This window comes from Herpailurus yagouaroundi, unplaced genomic scaffold (genome assembly GCF_014898765.1).
Source record: "Herpailurus yagouaroundi ecotype Mexico unplaced genomic scaffold, PumYag 139, whole genome shotgun sequence".
Classification (NCBI taxonomy): domain Eukaryota; kingdom Metazoa; phylum Chordata; class Mammalia; order Carnivora; family Felidae; genus Herpailurus; species Herpailurus yagouaroundi.
The window spans coordinates 34,668,026-34,692,332 of record NW_024412394.1 but is presented as its reverse complement, the minus strand read 5'-3'; the positions used below and the strand labels follow the sequence as shown (position 1 = coordinate 34,692,332).

The 24,307-nt window shown below is 38.3% G+C and overlaps 1 protein-coding gene across 5 annotated transcripts in view; it reads right to left on the bottom strand.

The window, feature by feature from the left end:
- KCNQ5 (potassium voltage-gated channel subfamily Q member 5) overlaps window positions 1-24,307 on the bottom strand; it is a 539,817-nt gene that overhangs the window by 104,473 nt on the left and 411,037 nt on the right. For all 5 annotated transcript variants that reach the window (XM_040473946.1, XM_040473947.1, XM_040473948.1 and 2 more), the window contains exons 4-5: window positions 3,454-3,629; window positions 2,455-2,580 (exon numbers count right to left, since the gene is read on the bottom strand). In XM_040473946.1, the coding sequence (XP_040329880.1) occupies window positions 2,455-2,580; window positions 3,454-3,629 (302 nt within the window). The remainder of the gene's footprint in view (window positions 1-2,454; window positions 2,581-3,453; window positions 3,630-24,307) is intronic.

The following is a 24,307-nucleotide window of genomic DNA, read 5'->3' as shown; positions in this document are numbered from 1 at the left end:
CCCCTTGCTGGCTAGAAAAGCCTCCTATTTTCTCAGTTTACACAGTTTATCCCACAATGAGTCATAGATTTTCATTTGCTCGCTACATATAAAAGGTATTTTAAGAATGTCACATGACTGCTCTCTTTCAGGTTTTCTACTTTCCTCCTTTCAAAATGTCCATTATTGCTTGTGAAGTGGAAGGAAGGAGTTGGGAACCAAGTTATGAAACCACCAGATCGCTTTGTTATCAATGGCATAATCTTGTAGACATTTACTCTGATAATTTAATTAAAAAAATCCTAACCTTCAGGTGAATATATTTCTGATTCTTATTCATTTTACTGCTGCCGTGCAGCCAACAAACATACCGAGTTCTGCTTAATACAAGCCCTGACAAATTGTCCTTGTTCTTGACGAGGGTTCTAGTTCTCCCTGATGAGCTTTTGATGGGTAGCAGAACAATGCAACAATTGGTAACTTAAATCCATGCTTCACAAAACCAACAACCAACTTAAAAATATTAAAAAAAATTTTTTTAAACGTTTATTTATTTTTGAGAGAGAGAAAGACAGAGTGCGAATGAGAGAGAGAGGGAGACACAGAATCCGAAGCAGGCTCCAGGCTCTGAGGTGTCAGCACAGAGCCTGACGCACGGCTCGAATACACGAAATGCAAGATCATGACCTGAGCTGAAGTTGGATGCTTAATCGACTGAGCCACCCAGGTGCCCCCAACTTATAAATATTTTAATGACAGTTTAAGAAAATGGTATTTTAATTTTGGTGTCTAGCACTCAAGAAATATTATGATTTATTAGAGAACTTAACTTTGTTGGACCAAAGAGATGGGAAGCTGTTTCGACAGTTAAAAATGCTGTACATTTTCACAAAACACACTTTTGGAATGTCTTAAGGAATAAAATAAAAAGAAATATAGTTTATACACTGCCAAAAGCACTCCCCTAGCCTGTGACATTATTATTAGGGCACATTTTTCAATGACTTTTATAGATTCTTTACAATGCAGACAAGATTTTTGCTTTAATGAAAAACTGTGCCTTGCTTAGAGCACACCCTTCCAGGTTATCAACTTCTGATTTTATGGGGCTCTGCATCTTTCACGGCTTTTGAGCTACTTTACAACTCTGTAAGTTGTAGATAACTAGTAGCAGTGGAAAGTAATTCTTGTCTATAGACACATAAATAAATTCTGTCTAGTGGAGGTTTAATTGACCTCCCTCTCACATTGTGGAAGAAACCAGGTTCATTTCAATATTCCTGATCTTTACGTGGTAATGTTCTTGGATAGCTCTTTGAACTGGATGTAACATCTTACTGGTTCCCTCATTAATCATGACAAATTTAAAAAAGGAGTTAAAATCTTTAGCATGTGTCTGTATGAGAGTTATGATTTTTTTATTTGGGTGAAGTTTTCTGTAACAACCATTTATTTATTTTTTTAATATCTTTTTTCTTTTTAAAAACATTTTTTTGAAGTTTATTTATTTATTTTGAAAGAGACAGAGACAGCGTGGGTGGGGGAGGCACAGAGAGAGAGGGAGACAGAGATCCCAAGCAGTCTCCATGCTGCCTCTGTGGGGAGCCCCATGCCGTTGGCTCAAACTCACAAAACCGTGAGATAGTGACCTGAGCTGAAACTGAGGGACATTTAACCTAACGAGCCACCCAAGAGTGGCCTTTAGTAACAATTTAAATGAAAAGTAGGTTTTTGTATGGATAGGTTTTAAAAAAATTGTTTTTAAATGTTTATTTTTGAGAATGGGAGAGAGAGACAGAGACCAGGGGGAGTGCAGAGAGAAGGAGACAGAGTCCAAAGCAGGCTCCAGGCTCTGAGCTGTTAGCAGAGCACCCAACACCAGTCTCCAACTCACGGACCTCGAGATCATGACCTGAGCCAAAGTCAGATGCCCAACCAACTGAGCCACCCAGGTGCCTATTATGGAAAGTTTTGATATTAGGTGCCTATAATCTCTGATCTCACAGATGGTTATCAGTTTTCTCTTTTTCACTTGTGCCATACTTTTCTTTAACTTTCATTCAGCTATTATTCCTTTTTTTTTTTTTAACCTCCGAGAAACTTTCTGATGAGAGGTAAGCCAATGCAACAATTGGCAATTTAAATTTGTGCTCCACAAAGTTAAGACAAACAAACAAGCTTATTAAGATTTTAATCACTGTTAAAAAAAACAACAACAATGTATTCTTATTTTGGCAACAATCTAGCACTCAAGAAATACTTCTGATGGTTTATAAGAGAACTTGATTTTGTTGAGCTATAGAGATGGGAAAACTCTTCAGACAATTTTAGTGCTGTATATTTTCATGTAACTCTCTTTTGGAAGTTAATGTTTTTATTGAGACCTTTCATAAATGATTCCTAGGAATCATTACACTGTATTCAAAGGAAACATTTCACAACATCCAAAAAACAAAACTAGATTTTTATACTCACTGTGCCCCACCAGAGAGCATCTGCATATGTAGAAAACTCTTTATTGGCATCCTTTTCCACAAGATAGACAAGGAAAGATGAAAAAATAAGAACCAAAAATCCTATGTACCAAGCCGTGATTAATTCCTAGATATAAAAGGAATTGAAAGATCGTTAGAAGTAAAAAATCCGTGTAAAAGGGGGGAAAAAAAAAACCTATGCATTCATTTTACTACTTTTTGGATATTTATGATAATATTTATTTGTTTATTTATAGGATTTACTCCTTTTTTAATGTTTATTTATTTTTGAGAGAGTGCAAGCTGGGGAGTGGCAGAAAGAGGGGACAGAGGATCTGAAGCAGGCTCTCTGTGGACAGCAGACAGCCTGATGTGGGGCTTGAAATCACTCACTGCGAGATCATGACCTGAGCCAAAGTTGGATGCTCAACCGACTGAGCCACCCAGGTGCCCCGAATTTGCTTTTTTTATTCAGTGGATGTCCCAGTGAACAGGACAACTTCCCCAGGTTTCTTTTTTAAATGGCTGTACAGTATTCTAAATGTATGGGTTTACTATAATTTATTTGAGGCGTAAGGACTTGGAAAGCGTTGCTTTTTATTTGAGTACACAATCTTACATTAGTTTCAGGTGTACAGCATCCTGATTCTATATCTCTGTATGTTACGCTGTGCTCACCACAAGTGTGGCTGACATCTGTCACCACACATACTGCTACAGTATCACTGTCTATAGTCTCTGTGCCGTCCCTTTTATCCCTGTGACTTAGTCATTCCCTAACTGCAAGCCTAGACCTCCCTCTCCCTTTTACCCACTTTGCCTCTCCTCCCAATCTCCTTCCCTCTGGCAACCGTCTGACGACTTTTGAGCAACCCATTATACATTGTGCTGTGGCCAATTTCTGAAATGACTCAGTTTGCTTGGTGGGTTCTACTCTCCCACAGCAATCAACGAAAACGTTTCAAAAGTCTTGTTCTGCAATTCAGAAAGCAGATCTTACCTTGCTGTGAGCATAAACCACCGAACCTAGTAATTTCCAAGTGCCTCCCCTTCGGTCCATGCGCACCATACGGAGGATCTGTAGGAAACGGAGACTTCTGAGTGCAGACGTGGCGAAAATATTACCCTGAGTTTTTGCAGAAACAACTGCTATCGAAGCGATAAGAACAATGGTATCTGAAAGAAACAGGTTGAAACAATCGTAAGTAGCAGGACTAGGAATTTTGATTTCTCAAAATAATGTTTCAGAAAGTTTCACTTTGACCTATTTGAGGCACAAAGAAACAGATCCAACCCCAGCCTGGAATGGTGCTACTTGGGCTTTGTGATAACTGAAGAGTGAAAAGGGAAGGAAGAAAACCTACTTAACTGCCTTAGTTCTGACCCCTTGGCCGTTCTATGCTTTATGTATGCAATTCTGAACCGTTTGCTATGTAACCTTTGATGAATTGGATGGCCAGTGGCCTTCAGAAAGTTCAGTGTACCAGGGAGCAGTGAGGCTGTGTGGCTCTGGTTTCTCAGCATTCCCGTCTGGCAGAAAGGAGCTTCTGCCTTAGTCCCACCACGGTGGCTTCCTGGGTGATGCCACAGAGGCACCACAGCCTGCACGGCTCTGAACGTGCTGCTTGGTATAATCCTATTTCTGGTTTTCTTGCCAAGGAAACTCATAGCTCCTTTCTCCAAAAAGTTCCCTTATGCTGGGGAACCATGCACCATTTAACAAAGGTCTTAACTGAGGTGCATCCTCTAGGCTCTCTGCACAGAGTACTCTTTACGCCTGGTCAGTTACATGGAAGTTTGGTATACAAATGAAACAATACTACATTTGTTACAACAGAGTATGTAATTATATACACTGTACATTGCATGGGAATGGATATTTGATGTTTGACATTGACATTTGGCTTAAAATACATCTGCCCTTTTGTAAGCTAAAAAAGAGAAAAAAGAGCAGCTAATGAAAGCATAAAAAAAAAAAAAAAAAAAAAGAGGACTTAATTGCTCCGAGGGCAAATATCTGAGGGATGGCAAGTAGGTTCTGAAGAGGGAGAAGTCAAGTGGGGATGAATGGCCTCCTATGGCAATTTTAAAATAAGTTAACTTGACCTTAACGTTCTCAAATAAATTTTCTTTCCCACTCCAAGTGGGCTGTGAATGACTGGGTGTCCAGACTCCAGAGAGAGGTTCCACTTCAAGGGCATTGGATTTATAATGTTTCTGTGACCCTCAGCATTAACTGCTGTATGAATCTGTATTCATCATCCAGCTGAGTCCTTCTCCCTGTACTGAGCAAACTCTGGTCTCCTGCTGTGGACTGAGCACATCTTTTGAATGACTCTTCTGGTCCCCTTTTTGGGTCAGGACTTGGAGTGGCTGGCGGTACAAGGGTCAGCTAAAGGGCTTTTTCCAATCAGATCTAAACGCTATAGGACTTTGTGAGTAGGTACACAGGAAGCCACAGCACCTTCTTGAGTTACAGCTCTGTGCTGCTGTTGGAAATGAGAAGGAACTAAATGTGTTGACAGAGACACCAAAGACATATTTTAAGAGAGTAAGAAGACAGTTGTAAAGCTATATATACAATGTGATCTTATTTTAATAAAAAAATATATGACTAGAAAAGCCATGTGAGAATATACACAGGTTATTACCATTAATTCTCCTTCGGGGTAGAGAGTGGGGTGAATATGTGGGTAAAGGGACTTTTTACTTTGAGTTATTAATTTCTGTAATATTGAATTTTATAACAATGAAAATGACTTTTGAAATCAGAACAAAACTTTATTTTTAAAATGTTTATTTATTTATTTTGAGAGAGAGAGAGAGAGAGAGAGACAGGGGAGGGACAGAGGGAGAGGGGGAGAGAGAATCCCAAGCAGGCTCCACACTGTCAGTGCAGAGCCTGACTCAGGGCTTGAACCCACGAACCGCAAGATCATGACCTGAGCTTAAATCAAGAGTCCGATGCTTAACCGACTGAGCCACCAGGTGCCCCAGAAAAAAACTTTAGAGAAGAGTTAAGTGTAAAAACATCTCTTGGTCTGTACCATTTGGAGGGATTTCCTCCTGAGGTAAGTGATTTACAGACAAAGACATTTCTTATATGGTCCTGTTAGATATATATTTGCTTTTACTTCTCATTGTAAACCTGCTTCCTACCAAGTGTACAAAGGAAAGGAAAAAGAACAATACTCCATTTACCATGTTAAAATATTCAAGATAGTAGAAATAAGTAAATGACTGAGAGGGGTGCAGAAAATACAGCATGTAAAACTTACTGTGTGCCTGGCACTTTCTTTAGTTCTGTGTTTTTTTTTAATTAAAAAAAAATTTTTTTTTCAACGTTTATTTATTTTTGGGACAGAGAGAGACAGAGCATGAACGGGCGAGGGGCAGAGAGAGAGGGAGACACAGAATCAGAAACAGGCTCCAGGCTCCGAGGCATCAGCCCAGAGCCTGACGCGGGGCTCGAACTCCCGGACCGCGAGATCGTGACCTGGCTGAAGTCGGACGCTTAACCGACTGAGCCACCCAGGCGCCCCTAAAAATTTTTTTTTTAGTGTTTACTTATTTTTGAGACAGAGACAGAGTGTGAGCAGAGGAGGGGCAGAGAGAAAGAGAGGAGACATAGAATCTGAAACAGGCTCCAGGCTTCAGGCTCTGAGCTGTCAGCACAGAACCTGATGCGAGGCTTGAACCCATGAACCACTAATTCATGACCTGAGCCCAAGTCGGAAGCTCAACCGACTGATCTACCCAGGTGCCCATAGTTCTGTGTTTTTCTATGATGCTCATTATTTGATCCTTATAACAACTCTGTTTGTTGGTTAGGTCATCTACAGATCCCATTGTACAGATGAGAAAAGTGAGGCACAAAAAGCACATACTGTATTAGTTTAAAAGAATCAGCCATCAAGCTGTCAGACTACAGCACAAAAAGTATGAAGCTATGAAGTTATGCTAGCTCATTAGAGAAAACCTAGACAAAGTAAAAGCAACAGTGCCGGTTTGAGACAATTTAAAAAATTATGCACACAGTGAATCATAATCTAAGTGTTTGAAGTCACAAAATATGCAAAGGTAACTACAGATATGATTTAACACCCTCATTGTAATTCAGTTCAGATGAGAAAGTCAGAGTTCAGTAAAATGAAATCATAGATGAGCGACCAAATGGCAAATGATGAATGCAGTCATAACAATGTTTCTGGTTGGATTACAGTCCTCCACTGAATTTTGCTGTCAGTACCACCTAGAAATATTTCCCAGGCCCATATTTTAGAAGTTATGACTACTCCTTATTTTTATTTTTATGTGTGTATTTATTATTTCTGTAGTCCATTACTTTATAGATTGGAGGTTCCACAAGGTTGGATGCTTGTGTCCCAAGTACATAGTGTAGTTCCTGAAACATAGTAAGCACTCAATAAATATTTATAGAATGAACTCTGGTTAATAAATACTTAAAAATAGCTTGATTTTTGTTCTCTTACCGTATCACTGCCTTAATAACTAGAATCATCATCTAAAACACTCTTTTTAAAAAAAATTAAATATTTATTTTTGAGAGATAGACAAATCACAAGCAGGGGAGGGGCAGAGAGAGAGGGAGACAGAATCTGAAGCAGGCTCCAGGCTCTGAGCTGTCAACAGAGAGCCTGACACGGGGCCTGAACTCACAAACTGTGAGATCCTGACCTGAGCCAAAGTTGGATGCTTAACTGACTGAGCCACCCAGGTGCCCCTAAAATACTCTTAAGTTAATGAAGGGATCATTTCAGTATTCTATCTTGAAGTCTACTGCAACATATTGATTCATAGCTATCATCTATTAAAGTTATAACTCTCACTAAGATTTCCTTTTTTTTTTTTAAAGTTTACTTATTTTGAGAGAGAAAGCACGTGCACATGCACGAGTGGGGAAGGGCAGAGAGAGAGAATCCAAGCAGGCCTCATGTTGTCAGTGCGAGTCAGACATGGGGCTCAAATCCACGAACCGTGAGATCATGACCTGAGCTGAAACCAAGAGTCAGACACTCAACCGAGTGAGTCACCCGGGAGCCCCAACATGTCCTTTTTATAAAATTAGGTGCGGGCAGTTTTTTTTTATGTTTTTTTTTATTAAAAAAAATTTTTTTTTATTTGGGAGAGAAAGCATGAGCTGGGGAGAGGGGCAGAGGGAGAGAGAGAGAGAATCTTAAGCAGTCTCCTTAAGCAGAGAGGTAGGGGCAGTTTTTAAAGACAGTGACATAGGAGGCTCCCGAACTCCCTTCCTCCCATAGGCACACTGAATACACAGTTGCACGTGGAGTAATTCCCTCTGAAGGAAATCCAGAAACTAGCTGAGGGAGTCCCACACATTTGGCAAATAAGAAAATACCCACATGGGTAGGAAAGGCTGATGAGACATAATCTTGCCATAAACGTCACTCCTGGTACAGTGCCAAACGGGAGCTAACTTGCAACTCCCAGCTTCTCCCTGAGAGGCTAGGGGTTTGGATCCCACATTTAGCCTCCTAACTTTTAAGACTCCCACTTCAGGGACAGTTCTCCCAAACACCTTGCTCTGAAAGCCAGTGGGGATTGCATCCATAGGATTCACAAAACTATAGCACAAAGAAGCAGTTATTAATGGGTGTGAGCACTGCTATGGCTCTCACCCTAGGGCTCAGTACAGAAGGCACAGGCAGAAATGTCCATCTCTCAGGCTTTCTCTAAAAGGATTCTATTTGCATACTTAAAAAAGTTTTTATTTAAATTCCAGTTTGTTAACATACAGTGTAATATTAATTTCAGGTGTATAAGGTAGCGATTCAGCACTTCCATACATCACCCAGTGTTCATCACAAGTGCGCTCTTTATTCTCTATCACCTATTTTACCCATTCCCCTGCCCACCTCCCTTCAGTAACCATCAGTTTGCTCTCTATAGTTAGAGTCTGTGTCTTGGTTTTTCCTCTATGATTGTTTGCTTTGTTTCTTACATTTCACATATGAGTGAAATCATGTGCCATTTGTTTTTCTCTAATGGACTTACATTACTTAGCATAATATGCTCTAGCTCCATCCATGTTGTTGCAAATAGCAAGATTTCATTCTTTTTATGGCTGAGTAATAGTCCATTCTCTCTCTCTCTCATATATATATATATATATATATATATATATATATATATATATACACATATATATATATATGGTATATGTGTATATCACATTTCTTTATCCATTCATCTGTCAATGGACACTTGGGCTGTTTCCATAATTTGGCTATTGTAGATAGTGCTGCTATAAACATAGGGATGCATGTATCCCTCTGAATTAGTGTTCTTGTGTTCTTTGGGTAAATACCCAGGAGTATGATTGTTGGATCAAAAGGTAGTTTTATTTTTAACTTTTTGAGGAATCTCCATACTGTTTTCAGAGTGGCTGCACCAGTTTGCATTCTCACCAACAGTGCAAGAGGTTTCCCCTTTCTCCACATCCTCATCAACATCCGTTGTTTCTTGTGTTGTTGATTTTAGCCTTTCTGACAGGTATGAGGTGATATTTCATTGCAGTTTTGATTTGTATTTCCCTGATGATATGGTGTTGGGAAAACTGGTCAGCAAAATGCAAAAGAATGAAACTAGACCACTTTCTTACACCATAACAAAAGTAAACTCAAAATGGATAAAGACCTAAATGTGAGACCTAAAACCATAAAAGTCCTAGAGGACAACACAGGCAGTAACCTCTTTAACCTTGGCCATAGCAACTTCTTTCTATACACGTCTCCTGAGGCAGGGAAACAAAAACAAAGATAAACTATTGGGACCTCATCAAAACAAAAAGCGTTTGCACAGTGAAGGAAACAATCAACAAAACTCAAAGGCAATCTATGGAATGGAAGAAGACATTTGCAAATGACACATCTGATAAAGGGTTGGTATCCAAAAAGAACTATAAAACTATAAAAAAGAAGTATAAAACTAAACACTCCAAAAAGCAAATAATCCAATTGCAAAGGGGGCAGAAGACATGAATAGATATTTTTCAAAGAAGACATACAGATGGCCAACAGACACATGAAAGGATGCTCTACTTGCCTACTTTAAAAACTGCTGCCTAAGGGTCAGGTTTCAAATTTAGCACATCATGATCATGATCACACATTTTGATCAAGTAACAGTTATTCTAAGGATGCAAGGATGGCTCAGCATCTTCAAATCAATCAGTGTGATATACCACATTAACAAAATGAAGGATAAAAGTCATATGACCACCTCAATAGGAGGAGAAAAAGCATGTGACAAAATTCAACATACTTTCATGATAAAAGTTCTCAACAAAGTGGCTATAGAGGCCATATATGACAACCCCACAGTTAACACCGTAGTCAATGATTAAAAGCTTTTTCTCTAAGGTAAGGAACAAGGTAAAAATGCCCACTCTTGCCACTTTTATTTAGCATAGTATTAAAAGTCCCAGCCAAACAATTAGGTAGGAAAAAGAAACAAATGGCATTCAAATTTGAAAGGAAGAAGTAAAACTGTCACTATTTGCAGTTGACATGATATTATATATATATAAAACTCTAAAGATTCCACCAAAGCATTATTAGAATAATAAATGAATTAAGTAAAGTTGAAGCATACAAAATATTATACAAAAATCAGTTGTGTTTCTATACACTAACAGTGATGTCTGAGAAAGAGAAATAAAAAATATCCTCTTTACAATAGCATTAAAAAGAATAAAATACAAACAAATTTTTTAAAGTTTATTTATTTATTCTGAGAGAGACAGAAACAGCATGAGTGGGGGAGGGGGGGGGAGAGAGAATCCCAAGCAGGCTCTGCACTGCTAGAGCAGAGCCTGATGCGGGGCTCAAACCCATGAGATTATGATCTGAGCCAAAACCAAGAGTTGGATGCCTAACCAACTGAGCCACCCAGGCACCCTAATATTTAGGAACAATATTTAGGAAATTTAACTAGGGAAGTGAAAGATCTGTTTGGTGAAAACCATAAGACACTGATGAAAGAAATGGATAAAAACACAAATAAATGAAAAGATATTCCATGTTCATGGATTAGAAGAATTAATATTGTTAAAATGTCCCTACTACCTAAAGCAATCTACAGGTTCAATGCATTCCTTATCAAAATTCCAATGGTATTTTCCACAGTAATAGAACAAACAATTCTAAAATTCATATAGAAAGGCAAAAGACACCGAATAGCCAAAGCAAACCTGGCTATGCAAAGGGAAAAAGAGGAGGCTGGAAGCATCATGCTCCCTGATTTCAAACTATATTACGAAGTCATAATAATTAAGACAGAATGATATTGGCAAAAAAATAGACACATAGAACAATGGAACAGAATAGACAGCTCAGAAATAAACCCATGCATACACGATCAATTAATAATGACAAGGAGCCAGAAATACACAGTGGGGAATGTATAATCTTGTCAATAAATGGTATTGGGAAAACTGGACAGCCACATACAAAAGAATGAAGCTGGACCACTATCTTTTCTTTTTAATAAAAAAAATTTTTTAATGTTTATTTATATTTGAGAGAGAGAGACAGAGCACAAGTGGGAGAGGGGCAGAGAGAGAGGGAGACAGAATCTGAAGCAGGCTCCAGGCTCTGAGCTGTCAGCACAGAGGCAGATGTGGGGCTTGAACTCACAGGCTGTGATATCATGACCTGAGCCAAAGTTGGATGCCCAACCGACTGAGCCACCCAGGTGTCCCTGGACCATTATCTTATACCATATACAAAAATCAACTAAAAATGTATTAAAGATTTAAGTGTAATACCTGACACCGTACAAGTCCTAGAAGAAAACATAGAGAGTAAGCTCCTTGACACTGATCTTGACAATGATTTTTTGGATTTGACACCAAGAACATAGATAACAAAAGCAAAAATTAACAAGTGGGACCACATCAAACCAAAAAGCTTCTCTACAGAAAAGGAAACCAGTAACAAAATGAAAAGGCAATGTACCAAATGGGAGAAAATACTTGCAAATCACATATCTGATAAGGAGTTAATATTTAAAATATATAAATAACTCACACAACTCAATAGTAAAATAAAAAAAATAATCCAATTAAAAAATGGGCAAGGAAATGAATAGACTTTATTCCAAACAACATAAAAATGGCCAACAGATACATGAAAAGGTGCTCAACATCACTAATCATGAGATAATGCAAACCAAAACCATAGTGAGATGTCGCTTCGTCCCTGTTAGAATGATTATTATAAAAAAGATAGGAGATAACAAATATTGGTGAGAATATAAAGGAAAGGGAACCATTGGGAACTGTTGGTGGGAATATAAACTGGTATATTCATTAAGGAAAACAGTATGGAGGTTATTCAAAAAATTAAAAATAGTGGAATAGAGAGTGGAATATTTTTCATCCATGAGAAAGAAGAGAATCCTAATGTTTGCAACAACATGGATAGACCTTAAGGGTATTATGCTAACTAGAATGATCCAGATAGAGGAAGATAAGTACTGTACATCAATTATGTATGGAATCTAAAAAAATTGAACTAATAGAAACAGAGACCAGAATTTTGATTATCAGGAGAGGAGGTGGGAGAAATGAGGAGATGCTGGTCAAAGATTATAAACTTCCAGTTATAAGATGAATAAGTTCCGGGGATCTAAAGCACAGCATGGTGACTATAGTTAATGATACTGTATTATTACATACTTGAAAGTTGCTAAGAGAGAATGTCTTAAATGTTTTCACCGCAAAAAAGAAATGATAATTATGTGATGTGATGGAGGTGTTAGCGAACAGTCAGTTTGCAATATATGTGTATCAAATCAATGGGTTGTACATCCTAAGCTTACACATTGTTATATGTCAATTACATCTCAAAAAGGCTGGAGAAAAAAATCAGAGAGAATAGCTTAAGTTGTGAAATTAATCATCTAAAGTGGTTTTTGAAATAGAGGAGCCTTGTCTTAAGTGAAGATACCACATTTTAGTATAAGGTAGAAACTACAGACAACTGTCAAAGCTCATTGGCTTCATATTCGTTTGTTTATCCATTCATGCATCAAGGAGTTAACTGAATTTCAAATATTTTGTTGGATACTTGCATTAGAAATGAATATTCATCCATCTATCTGGTCCTAAGTACTTATTACATACATCATTGTTGTCAATGGGGATGATTTTGCCTCCCAGGGGACATCTAGCAATGTCTGGAGACATATCTGATTGTCTTAATTGGGAAGGGGATTGCTACTGGCATCTAGTGGGATAGGCCAGGGTTCCTGCAGAATATTCTACAATGTCCAAATAGTCCCCAGAAAAAAAGAATTACCTAGTTCCAAATGCCAATAGTGCTGAGGTTGGGAAACCCTGATGTACATACTTTATTTAGTCCTCTTATGAGGTAGATAATATTATTATTATTATTATTTTTAAAAATTTTTTTTCAACGTTTATTTATTTTTGGGACAGAGAGAGACAGAGCATGAACGGGGGAGGGGCAGAGAGAGAGGGAGACACAGAATCGGAAACAGGCTCCAGGCTCTGAGCCATCAGCCCAGAGCCCGACGCGGGGCTCGAACTCACGGACCGCGAGATCGTGACCTGGCTGAAGTCGGACGCTTAACCGACTGCGCCACCCAGGCGCCCCATAAGGTAGATAATATTATTACCAACTCCTTCTTATAAATGAACAACTAAGACTTGCATTGGTCACCTAGCCAAGGCCCAATATCCTAAGTGGCTGAGCTGTCCCTTCCTTGACACCAAAATTTGTGCCCTTAAAATGATGGTACACCATTCCTTGGATTAATAAAACGCTGGGTGACATGGGTGGGGTGGGTTGGGGAGAAGGGGTGCAGTGGGATGAGGAGAAGAGGGTGGGCTGGGAAAGCAGGTGGATACTAAAGCAAGAATAAATTGTTATCACATGAAACATTCAGGGGAGAGCAGAATGCAGAAATAAAATGATACTAAAAACAGATGGTACTTTTATAGATACATCAAGAGAAAATGGGGCTAGAGGAAGAAATAGAACTGCTAATAAACAAGGGGGAGATCCAAATTGCATGAAAACAAAAACATAATCCCGAGCTCTTAAAATCTACCTCTCCCAAGAGAAACAGATGCGAACAAGTTGGGACGTGGGGAAGGAATAGTTATTGATTGCAAGCAGCCCATTAGAAATGTGAAATATAGGCTCATAAGGTGCTAGGAAGTAGGTTCACACACTTTCTGAATCATTTAGAATGATTTATGGATGAATCCTTGAGATTTGAGGAGACTGCAAAGATTGGAGCGAAGTAAATACTATAATGATATGCAAGACACTTAGGGACTATAAAAGAGCATATTATTAAATTCCACTGGAACTCTGCTCTAATATTTTTTTCATCAGCAAAATCAATATAAATTGATCACCCTGGAGTTTGTGTAAAAGGGATTAGTCACTGAAATACTGAAAATCCCTCATTATAAGGTGGATTCATATCTAAGGCTACCTTAACAAGGACCCAAAGATTGGGTTAAAGCAAGATCAACTGCATGGATGGATCTAGAGACTCTAGGGCTAAGTGAAATAATTCAGTTACAGAAAAATAAAGACCATCATTTCACTCATATATAGAATTTAAGAAACAAACCAAAGAGCAAAGGGGGAAAAAGAGAAAGAGACAAACTAAGCAACAGATTCTTAACTATAGAGAACAAACTGATGGTTACCAGAGGGGAGGGTGGGGGGGATGGGTGAAATTGCAACAGGGATTAAGGAGCACACCTGCTGTGATGAGCACCGGGTGATGTATGGAAATGCTGAATCACTATAATGTATACTTGAAACTAATACTGTACTAACTGGAATTACCACAAAAGTTTAAAAAAAAAAAAGCAAGATCAACTGTACACCTGAACTTGACGGGATATATTTTGTTGCTACAATTATATGACATAATGCATCTATTAGAAAGTATATTTTACTATACCTGCCTTAATTTAAAATCATTATTGGAACAATGAAAACTTATGGATTGAGAAAACATGGCTGAACACTTTTAAATCAGTAATTGTAAGGACATATAGATTCTGTAGAGGTAAATTACAAAGGGGGTACATCTTGACTCCTAAAAACTGTCTGGAGACTTTAGACTTTTAAAATTTTTGCAAAGTATGTAATTGTCTCAGAAAGTTTCCCCTGATGTTGAACATAAATTTCCTTCTTGCACTTTAAACTCATTTCATCTGTTATCTCTGGGAAAAACAGAAGTGCAACAAATACAATATTCTTCTCCCACCATCTTTTTTGTTCTAAATCCTTGAGCTCTTGTTAGTGGCCTCACTATAAGCTAACTTTGGATGATTTAAGTAAAATCTTTCTCTATGTTTTCAAATTATAAAAATAGTAGCTGCTATAAAATATCAAAACACTACACATATGTAGTATAAGATAGCAAATAAATTTAATTAGCCAATTATTATTAATGAAGTAAAGGTTACTTTAATTTTTGCTCTAAAAATGATACTGAAATAGACAGTTCCTTACACATATTTTTGTAGGTTAAGGACAAATTCCTAGAGATTGGATTGTTGGGTTGAATGTTGGCACATTTTGACGTTTGATATCAAAATACCCTCCAAAGAATGGTACCAATTGTTACTAACAATGTATGAAGGTAAATATTTTTCTGTCTATTTGTTAATACAAACTAATGGTAATAAAAATAATAATAGCATAGGGTGCCTGGGTGGTTCAGTTGGTTAAGTGTCTGACTCCTGGTTTCGGCTCAGGTCATGATCTCTCTCTGGCCCCCACTCGAGTATACTTGCTTGCTCTTTCTCTGTGTCACTCAAAATAAATAAAAAAAACTTAAAAATGTAAAATAACAATGGTAACAGTAACAACTAACAGTAACAGTTTACTATCTGATAGACCTTGTTCTAAGCATTTTTAGGTATTACATGGAATATTATAAATTTGTAATCTTTGCCAACATGATAGGCAAAAACATCACTTTTTTTTTGTTACTGATTCTGGATTTCAGATTATTTAGAAGTCAAAGAAGTCAGGTCATCTAGAAAGGCTTTGCCCAAGATTATAAAAATATTTTCCTAGATTTTATTTTGGTGTATTTAGATGCTCACTTAGTTAACATACTGACTTTTACTATTCAGGATGGTTCTCACAGCAAAGTTTTGGACATTGTAGGATGCCTGAGTGGCTCAGTAGGTTAAGCATCCGGCTTTGGCTCAGGTCATGATCTCACGGTTTGTGGGTTTGAGCCCTGCATCGGGCTCTGTGCTGACAGCCCAGAGCCTGGAGACTGCTTTGGATTTTGTGTCTCCCTCTCTCTCTGCCCCTCCCCCACTCGTGCTCTGTCTCCTCTCTCAGAAATAAACATTAAAAAAATGTAAAAATTAGATACAATCCAAATTGCTAATAAAAATGGATTCATAAAAAATGATGCAGTCTAGATATTCCAGAGCAAGCACTATGGAGCTCATCTTGCCTGAGTTTCAGGCCTGGCTCGCCTCTTATCAGCTGGGTTACCCAGATGAAGTTACTGAACTCTCTGCCCCCACTTCTTTATCTGCAAAATGAGAATCACAAAATTACCTATTTCATAGAGTTGTTGTAAGAAGCAAATAAGTTAATGCATTTGAAAGATCTTAGTACAACGCTAATGCACAATAGATTTTATCTAATTTATTATTATTATTAGTAGTATTACCATGGATAACTATGTAACCACAAGACATCATGTTTTAATGCTTATTTATTTATTTTGAGACACAGCAAGAGCATGAGCAAGGGAGGGGCAGAGAGAAAGGGAGATGGAGAATCCCAACAGGCTCCATGCTGTCAGTGCAGAGCCCGACGTCGGGCTGGAACTCACCAACTGTGAGATCCTGACCTGAGCTGAAATCAAGAATTGGACACTTAACCAACTGAGTCACCGAGGCACCTCGAGACATCATGTTTTAGAGGAATGTTGATAAAATAAGAAAATTTCTCCTCCAATATATCATTATGTAAAAAACTAATTACATAGCAGAATACGCAGATGATTCCAATTTTGCCTTCAAAGGATTATGTGCTCTTATAGTATATATAAAAATAAATACTGTAAGTACCTATACTTGCATGCTAGCAGGGATTATTTTTGGGTGGTAGAATTATGTGTCAAGTTTAGTTTCTTTATACATACCTCTTTTCTTCCAAATAATCTATAATAAGCATGCATTGCTTTTGTAACGAGGAAAAGGAGAATTATTACTTATTTAAAATAAGAAGCTCTGGTGGGGCACCTAGGTGGCTCAGTTGGTTAAGTGTATGACTTCAGCTCAGGTCATGATCTCACAGTTTGTGAGAGCCCTGTGTTGGCTCTGTATTGACAGCTCAGAGCCTGGAGCCTGCTTGAGATTCTGTGTCTCCCTCTCTCGCTCTGCCCCTCCCCGACTCGTGCTTTGTCTCTGTCTCTGTCTCTCTCTCTCTCTCAAAAATAAATAAACATTTGGGCGCCTGGGTGGCTCAGTGGGTTAAACGTCTGACTTCAGCTTAGGTCATGATCTCACAGCTTGTGAGTTCGAGCCCCTCGTCAGACTCTGTGCTGACAGCTCGGAGCCTGGAGCCTGCTTCAGATTCTGTGCCTCCCTCTCTCTCTGCCCCAACCCACTCGCATTCTGTCTCTGTCTCTCTCAAAAATAAATATTAAAAAAAGTTTAAAAACATAAATGAACATTGAAAATGTTTATGGGGCTATGTGCCTTGCATAGTACACAAACTCTATTTCAATCCTTCTCCATAATGGCCCTCCAAGGAGGCACAGAGGTTAGAAGTGTGGACGTTGTATGAGAGATCCCAGGTATTCCTACTTCTGTTCTTTCCTAGCTGTTTAACTTCAGACCTATTAATCTTGCTGAATCTTGGAGTCCTCACTTGTAAATAAGGACTAGAACCACTCTCCTCACAGGGCTGTTATGGGGATTAAATGAGATCATATACATAAAATTCTTAGTCTGCCTTAATGTGCCTGACTACATGTTACTATAAGAAACTTATTTTATATACACATACACACTTTTATAGATTGTAATCGATACTAAGAAGGTTCAAGAATCTTTTCCAAGATCATTTAGCTAGTAAATGGAGCCAAGAATCAAATTCATATCTGTCTTATTATAAACTGCTTACATTTTATTCCATGCTTCTCTTTTGATAATTTTTCTCTAGTAAGAAACCAGTAAACAGAGATGTAGGCAGTCAACCAAGGCTTAAATGTGAGACTCCAAGAAGTGTTATTAAGACTAGGGGATATAATGACTTACAAACAGTTGGCATTCAGATAAATCTAGCCCAAACTTATAATTAACAGGTTTTTATATTTTAGCTTGTCCCAACCAGATAGCAGAATATAACAGAGTGGTCAGCCTGTCCTATGTGGGACAGTTTCTGCATGAATTTGTCATTTTTTAGTGTCCCGTGTATATCATGTGCCAGATACTTTATTGCCAGTAGAGCAGCAAGACAAGAAGGAATTAAAAATTTGTGGTTCCATTATATTTGCCAGTGTACACAACATTCTAACCTCTCAAAAGGAACAGAGATGAGGAACAAAGTGTGAACGCATAAAGAACACTGAACTATACCTGGTTTAATGATCAGTTCTGCCATTTACTAGCTTTGTCACCACTTATCTCTTGGGTCTGGTTTCCATATCTTCAAAATGAGATGCACTGAAGTGGAAAGTAGCAAGGATACTTTCTAAGTCCAAGTTTCTATAATCAAAGTGATAGTCTTAGCTGGGACATTAAATGGTTGGGTGACGATGCATCAGTAGGACTATTTTGGAAATGATTGTTTCTTAGATTAAATATTAAGGCAATTCACTCATTCAAGGACTATTTTATTTTATTTATTAAAAAAATTTTTTTACATTTTATTTATTTTTGATAGAGAGAGACAGAGCACAAGTGGGGAAGGGGCAGAAAGAGAGGGAGACACAGAATCCGAAGCAAGCTCCAGGCTCTGAGCTGTCAGCACAGAGCCCAATGCGGGACTCGAACCCAGGGACCATGAGATTATGACCTGAGCCAAAGCCAGACGCTCAACTGACTGAGCCACCCAGGCACCCCTATTATTCTTTATTTCAAAAGTACATGGAAATTTAAAATTATATATCATATATCTGTTTCTCTTTAAAAATTTTTTTAATGTTTATTTATTTTTGAGAGAGAGAGAGAGACAGAGTGCGAGCGGGAGAGGGGCAGAGAGAGAGGGAGACACAGAATCCGAAGCAGGGTCCAGGCTCTGAGCCGTCAGCATAGAGCCTGAGGCGGGGCTCGAACTCACGAACCGCGAGATCATGACCTGAGCTGGTCGAACACTCAACTGACTGAGCCACCCAGGTGCCCCCAAGCACTAGTTTATCCAACAAAGAATTTTTATTGCATGTCTGCTGTGAGCCATGCTCTGGGGATAGAACAGTGAATAAAACAGAAAACTTTGCTGCCCTCAGGTGCTTATGTTCTATTGGGGTAGGCTGACATTAAACCAATAAATAAGTACAGAATCCAATGCCAGGTAGTGACAAAGGCTCTTGAGAAATAATAAACAGGGAAAGGGGCGGAGTCACAGGGGAGGAGGGGGTGCTTTCTCAGCTGGGAAGGTTAGAGAAGACTTCTCTGAGGAGATGACAGTTGAACCCAGATCTAGAGAAGTGAAGGGCTGACCATGACAATATTTAGGAAGAAGTATTCCAGGCAGAAAATACAAAGACCTTGAGGCAGAAGCATGGTCCATGTGTCCAAGGGGAGGTAAGAAGGTCAACTTAATTTGAGTGGAGTGAGGGGGAGAGTGAGCACTGGCCAGATCATGGTGACTTTGGTAAGGGCTTTAGATATCCCTAGAGGTGTGATGGGTTTGGGGCAGAAGAGTTCAGGATCAGGTTTGTATTTCACAAGACTACTTTGGTTGCTTTTGGGAAACAGATCAAGATGGGGCTGGATGGCAACAGTGGAAGTCAGAGGCCAGTTAATAAGCCACCTGATGGTCTGGACAAAGGGGAGGGCAGCTTTAGAGGAGCAAAGTTAAAGTGAGGAGGAGCTGAGAAGGAGTTGGATGTGGGACAAGTTGTGAAGGCTGGGATGTCAAGACTTGCTGAAGTATTGATTGTGGGTTGTGACATAAAGAAGGGAAGCGGAGGGTGACTTCTGGGTTTCTGGCCTGAGCAACTGGATGAATGAAGTGCTATTTACTGAGCTGGGGGAATACTGCAGTTGGGTGGGTGGGTAAGCAGAAAGGAGCGCCATTTGAGGGGTAGAATGAACAGTTCAGTTTTGGCCTTGTTAATTTTGAGATGCCCTCTAGACATCTGGTAGACAGTGGGTGAATCTGGAGTTGAGAGAGAAAGCAGGTCTGCAGAGTCAGGCAGTAGATGTGTGTGTGTGTGTGTGTGTGTGTGTGTGTGTGTGTGTGTGTGTCAGCGTGCATATGTGCATGCACATGTGTTTTATGCTACAGGACTAATCTCCAATAATAGTAATATACTGAAACTATTGCTTCAGCGTGCGATCACAAACATTTAATTTCAGATGTGGGGTACACATTGGGGGATATAAAGAAGCTGTGTTTCTGTATTTATAAAACATGAAAGAAGCATTTGTCCTCTGAGAATCACTGTAATGAGTAGGAGGCAAACACATCCTATTCAAGGCACACTGTAGTATCTTGAGTAAATTACCTAGGTGTAATCCCATCAGTCCTCAGTACATCAAAAGATGAAAAGTCATGTGTATTTCATATTCAGAACATGTTTTAGGGCAATGACATGATGGCTTTATATTATATTTCTTGATATAGAGAGTACAAGAAAGGCTTTTAGAAGCAGCAATTTCCCACACTGACATCCTCAGATGTTTAAAACGTTCTCCTAGCACCTATTTTCATATATACCAAATGGTTCCGCAGTCAGTTTCAATTCAACAGAGCCCCATACCCGTATTTGACTACAGGTCTAAAAAAAGATTTGGATTCCCACCAGTGAATGATCAAAGTTGAAACTTTTACTGGAAATCCCCTAACATCCTATGATGAAATCCAATGCTTAGATATCTCGTTCAGAGTCATAGCCTGAATGTTTATATATCAGTCAAACAATGCCATTACAGGTTTAAATTTACAGAGTAAAAACAAAACTCCTAACTTTCAATGCTTTCCACTTACCCTAAGCAGTTGAATGATACTGGCTCTTTGAAATCTTGGCAGCCGGTTACGGTTAGTATTGGGATATGTAATCTTTCCTTGAGAAACTTGATATCTATTTTCAGATGACATGCAGGTTATGATTAATCATCACCTACTACTAAAGTTTTTGAAAGGATATCTTCAGGAAGTTCTTTGAATACACTGTGCTATTTGGGTTTTGCAGATGGAGATGCCATTTCAGCTAAAATGTCACTAAGCAAAGGACACCTATGGATGGCAATTCATTCTAAGTATTATCTGGGGAAATTGAGAATTACCTGGTACACCTGGCTTTCTTAATCTTTTTCAATACACAATCTCTTATTTTTAGAAATAAGAAATGGATAAAGTTTAGGCTTCTGGATAATCCTTAGGGATAAACACTGGGGTGTGAAAATGGACTTTTCCTTCTGTGAAGAATGAAAAGAGTGGTTTAAAGGAGTGAATTTGAGTAAATACATGCCACAAATAGATACCTGGCACTCATTATATTTGGTGCCATGTGCAGATCTATTCTTTCCATCTATCTGTATTTTTAGGAGGTCAATAACCAAATAGATCTTGTTTAATTACACATATAAGTTCCATCTTTAATTATAAAATCCTGGCCAAGTTTGCCCTCATTGGCGGTAGATAAAGGAAAGTTTTAAGACCTTTAAAATTTCACATTTGCTTTTGTGTGTTACTGCTTGCGAACCTTACATAGTATATTGCAGTTTTAAAGGAAAGAAACAGTGTCCCAGAGAGGCTTGTGTAAGATAATACAATGTTACTTCCAGAGACAGGATTAGAATTCATGGCAACTGACTCTGCAAACTGTAGCTCAGACTGGGAAACATATTGCCTCATAACAAATCCTAACACTATGAGGAAAAATCCTACTTTGGACTCAGTTTCTTTTCATTATCAATTCTTTTCCTACCATCATGAGCTTTTTGAATAAAACACGCTCTGTTTAAAGGAGAACAAAAAACAAGGTTTATTGAAAACATGTGGTGATACAACCTAGGAATCCTTTATAAAGAGGATGGAGAAGGTCTGACAGAGTTCAATACCATTCGGAAGCCGGACATTTTCCCACAAACTAAGTATGGGGAAGTATCAAGAAAATGTAAGTAAAAAATAGTTTCAGATGTGCACATTTGAACACTATGATTGGTAAATACTCCAGAAAACCACAGAAACCTGATAAGAGATGGATTCTTAAGTCAGACATTGGCAAACGTCCTGAGGATTAGCATCAGTACTTTGATCTCCAAATTCCAAACACAGATTCGGAGTCTGTGGTAGGGGCTAAAATCAAATACTTAAAGCGTTTTTGCAAAAGGCAGGAGTAAAAATATTGAGAAAAAGGCAGCATGGGAATAGAAGAGCCTTCTGTAAAGGAGCCTACAATTTTATAAGTAGGCAAAATAAGCACTTTATTTAAAAATGTCATCATGTTCACGTGACCAAGTGAAAGTAGGGAACTGAAGCAATTAGACAAAAAAATGCAGGCAAAAATAATTCTTCTGAAAACTCCTGATAGCTGAGGCAAAGGTGCTATGTTCTATCTTTCATTGTTTAGATAATTGCCACACAATTTTTTCTTTATTTCTTCATATTGTTCTTTTTACACTGTGTATGTGGGTACAATGGGGCTTGAGGTTCTGCATGTGAATATCTACTAGTTGGCAAGTTTTTAAATTTTTTATTCACTTAATACACATTTATTGTGGTCAGAAACTGCTAGAATCTGGGTATATAATAATAAAGGGCATGGATGGGGCATGGAGGAGGTGGTCAAGACAGACACCTTTTTTGCCCATACAGGGGTGAAAGGACACTTGGCATAGAAGACACTGAATGGAGAGACCACAATCTCGGATGATGGATATTATGATAGGAGAAATATAAGGAACCTAGTTATGTGGCCAGAAAGCCCTCCTGGGGGCAACATAGGTGAAACCATAATTAATAACCAGTCAAAAACAAAGCTACAAACCCCGTCTTATTTAACCCAACATCCTTTAGGCACCATAACACAACCATTTCTGCAATAATCACATCTATAGAGCTCTAGTCTCAAAAAGTTCCTGGTGTGGTTCCTTCTCCTCCTCTTTTAAAATAAAATTTATTCTTGTTTAAGATACATAGACTTTCAACCCCTAAAAGTTTAGTTTTGAGAAAGACAATTTAAGAAAAAACAATCAACAAAAACATACAGAGAGGTCTTACCAAGTTGATTTTTTTTTCTGATTATATTTATCACTTCCAGGATTGATGAGAATACAATGAATCCATTACTATTATGATTCAGTTTACTATCCCTAACAGTTGAGTATTTATTACGTGCCAGGCACTTAGCTAAGTACTTTGCATGCACTACCTCATTTAATCTTCTTGGGCAATCTTTTTGAGAAGATACAACTAAAATTCCAAGTTTAAGATTAAAGAATTATATGGAGAACACATTAAAGCAAATCGCAGATGACCTTTTAGAATAGGGCTTTATTAAGAGAGTTAAAAATGCTATATGTTATGTTATTTCAGTCTAGGATTGTGGGCATTCATGTGAAAATCCTATGGAAAGTTATCGTTGGCATTGTCCTTCTTTGCAATGATAAAAATGTTTTGAGTGGGTGTGAGATCTTGCACAACTGCACATTATATGAACCAACTGACCCTGATACTGCTATGCAATGATAATGACAATAAACATTTACGCTGTGCTTACTATGTGTAGGCAACAATTCTTTCTACTTAGTTTTGAATAGTTAATATATATATATATATATATGGTTTAAGTATGAAAATGATACAAAGAAGTGAAAAAGAGAGGAAAGCCAAAAAACAAACTCTTATCTATTGAGAACAAACTGATGGTCACTAGAGGGGAGGTGGGCGGGGGATGGGTGAAATAGGGGATGGGGATTAAGGGTGCACTTGTTGTGAGGAGCCCTGGGTGTCTTGTGGAAGTGTGAAAGGACTATATCGTACACCTGAGAACAATATTATGCTGTATGTCAACTGACTGCAATTTAATAAAAAACTTGGGACACCTGGGTGGCTCAGTCGGTTAAGCGTCTGACTTTGGCTCAGGTCATGATCTCAGTTTGGGAGTTCGAGCCCTGCATTGGGCTCTGTGCTGACAGCTTAGAGACTGGAGCCTGCCTCAAATTCTATGTCTCTCTTTGCTCCTCCCCTGCTCATGCTCTGTCTCTCTCTCCTTCAAAAGTAAATAATAACATTAAAAATTTTTTTAAATAAAAACTTAAAAACAAAAAAGAAGTAAATGACGAGAAATCTAATTTCTTCCACCCCAGCGCCATTCACTTTGTTCCTACTCATTCTTCCAATGTTGCTTTATACAGATAAAAGCAATGTGAATATAGACTCTTTATTTTTTTTACACCAAAAGTTACATACTCTATATGCTATATGACAATTTTTTTTTTTACTTAATGTATCTTGGATCCTTCTATAGCAATACAGAAAGACCTTCCTTTTTGCATTCTTTGTTTATTCAGCTATACTGAACACGTCCTATACATTGATGGAAATATTAAGAAGTAGAATTCCTGGGTCAGAGAGTAAATGTTATGTAATTTTAGTAAATATTGACAC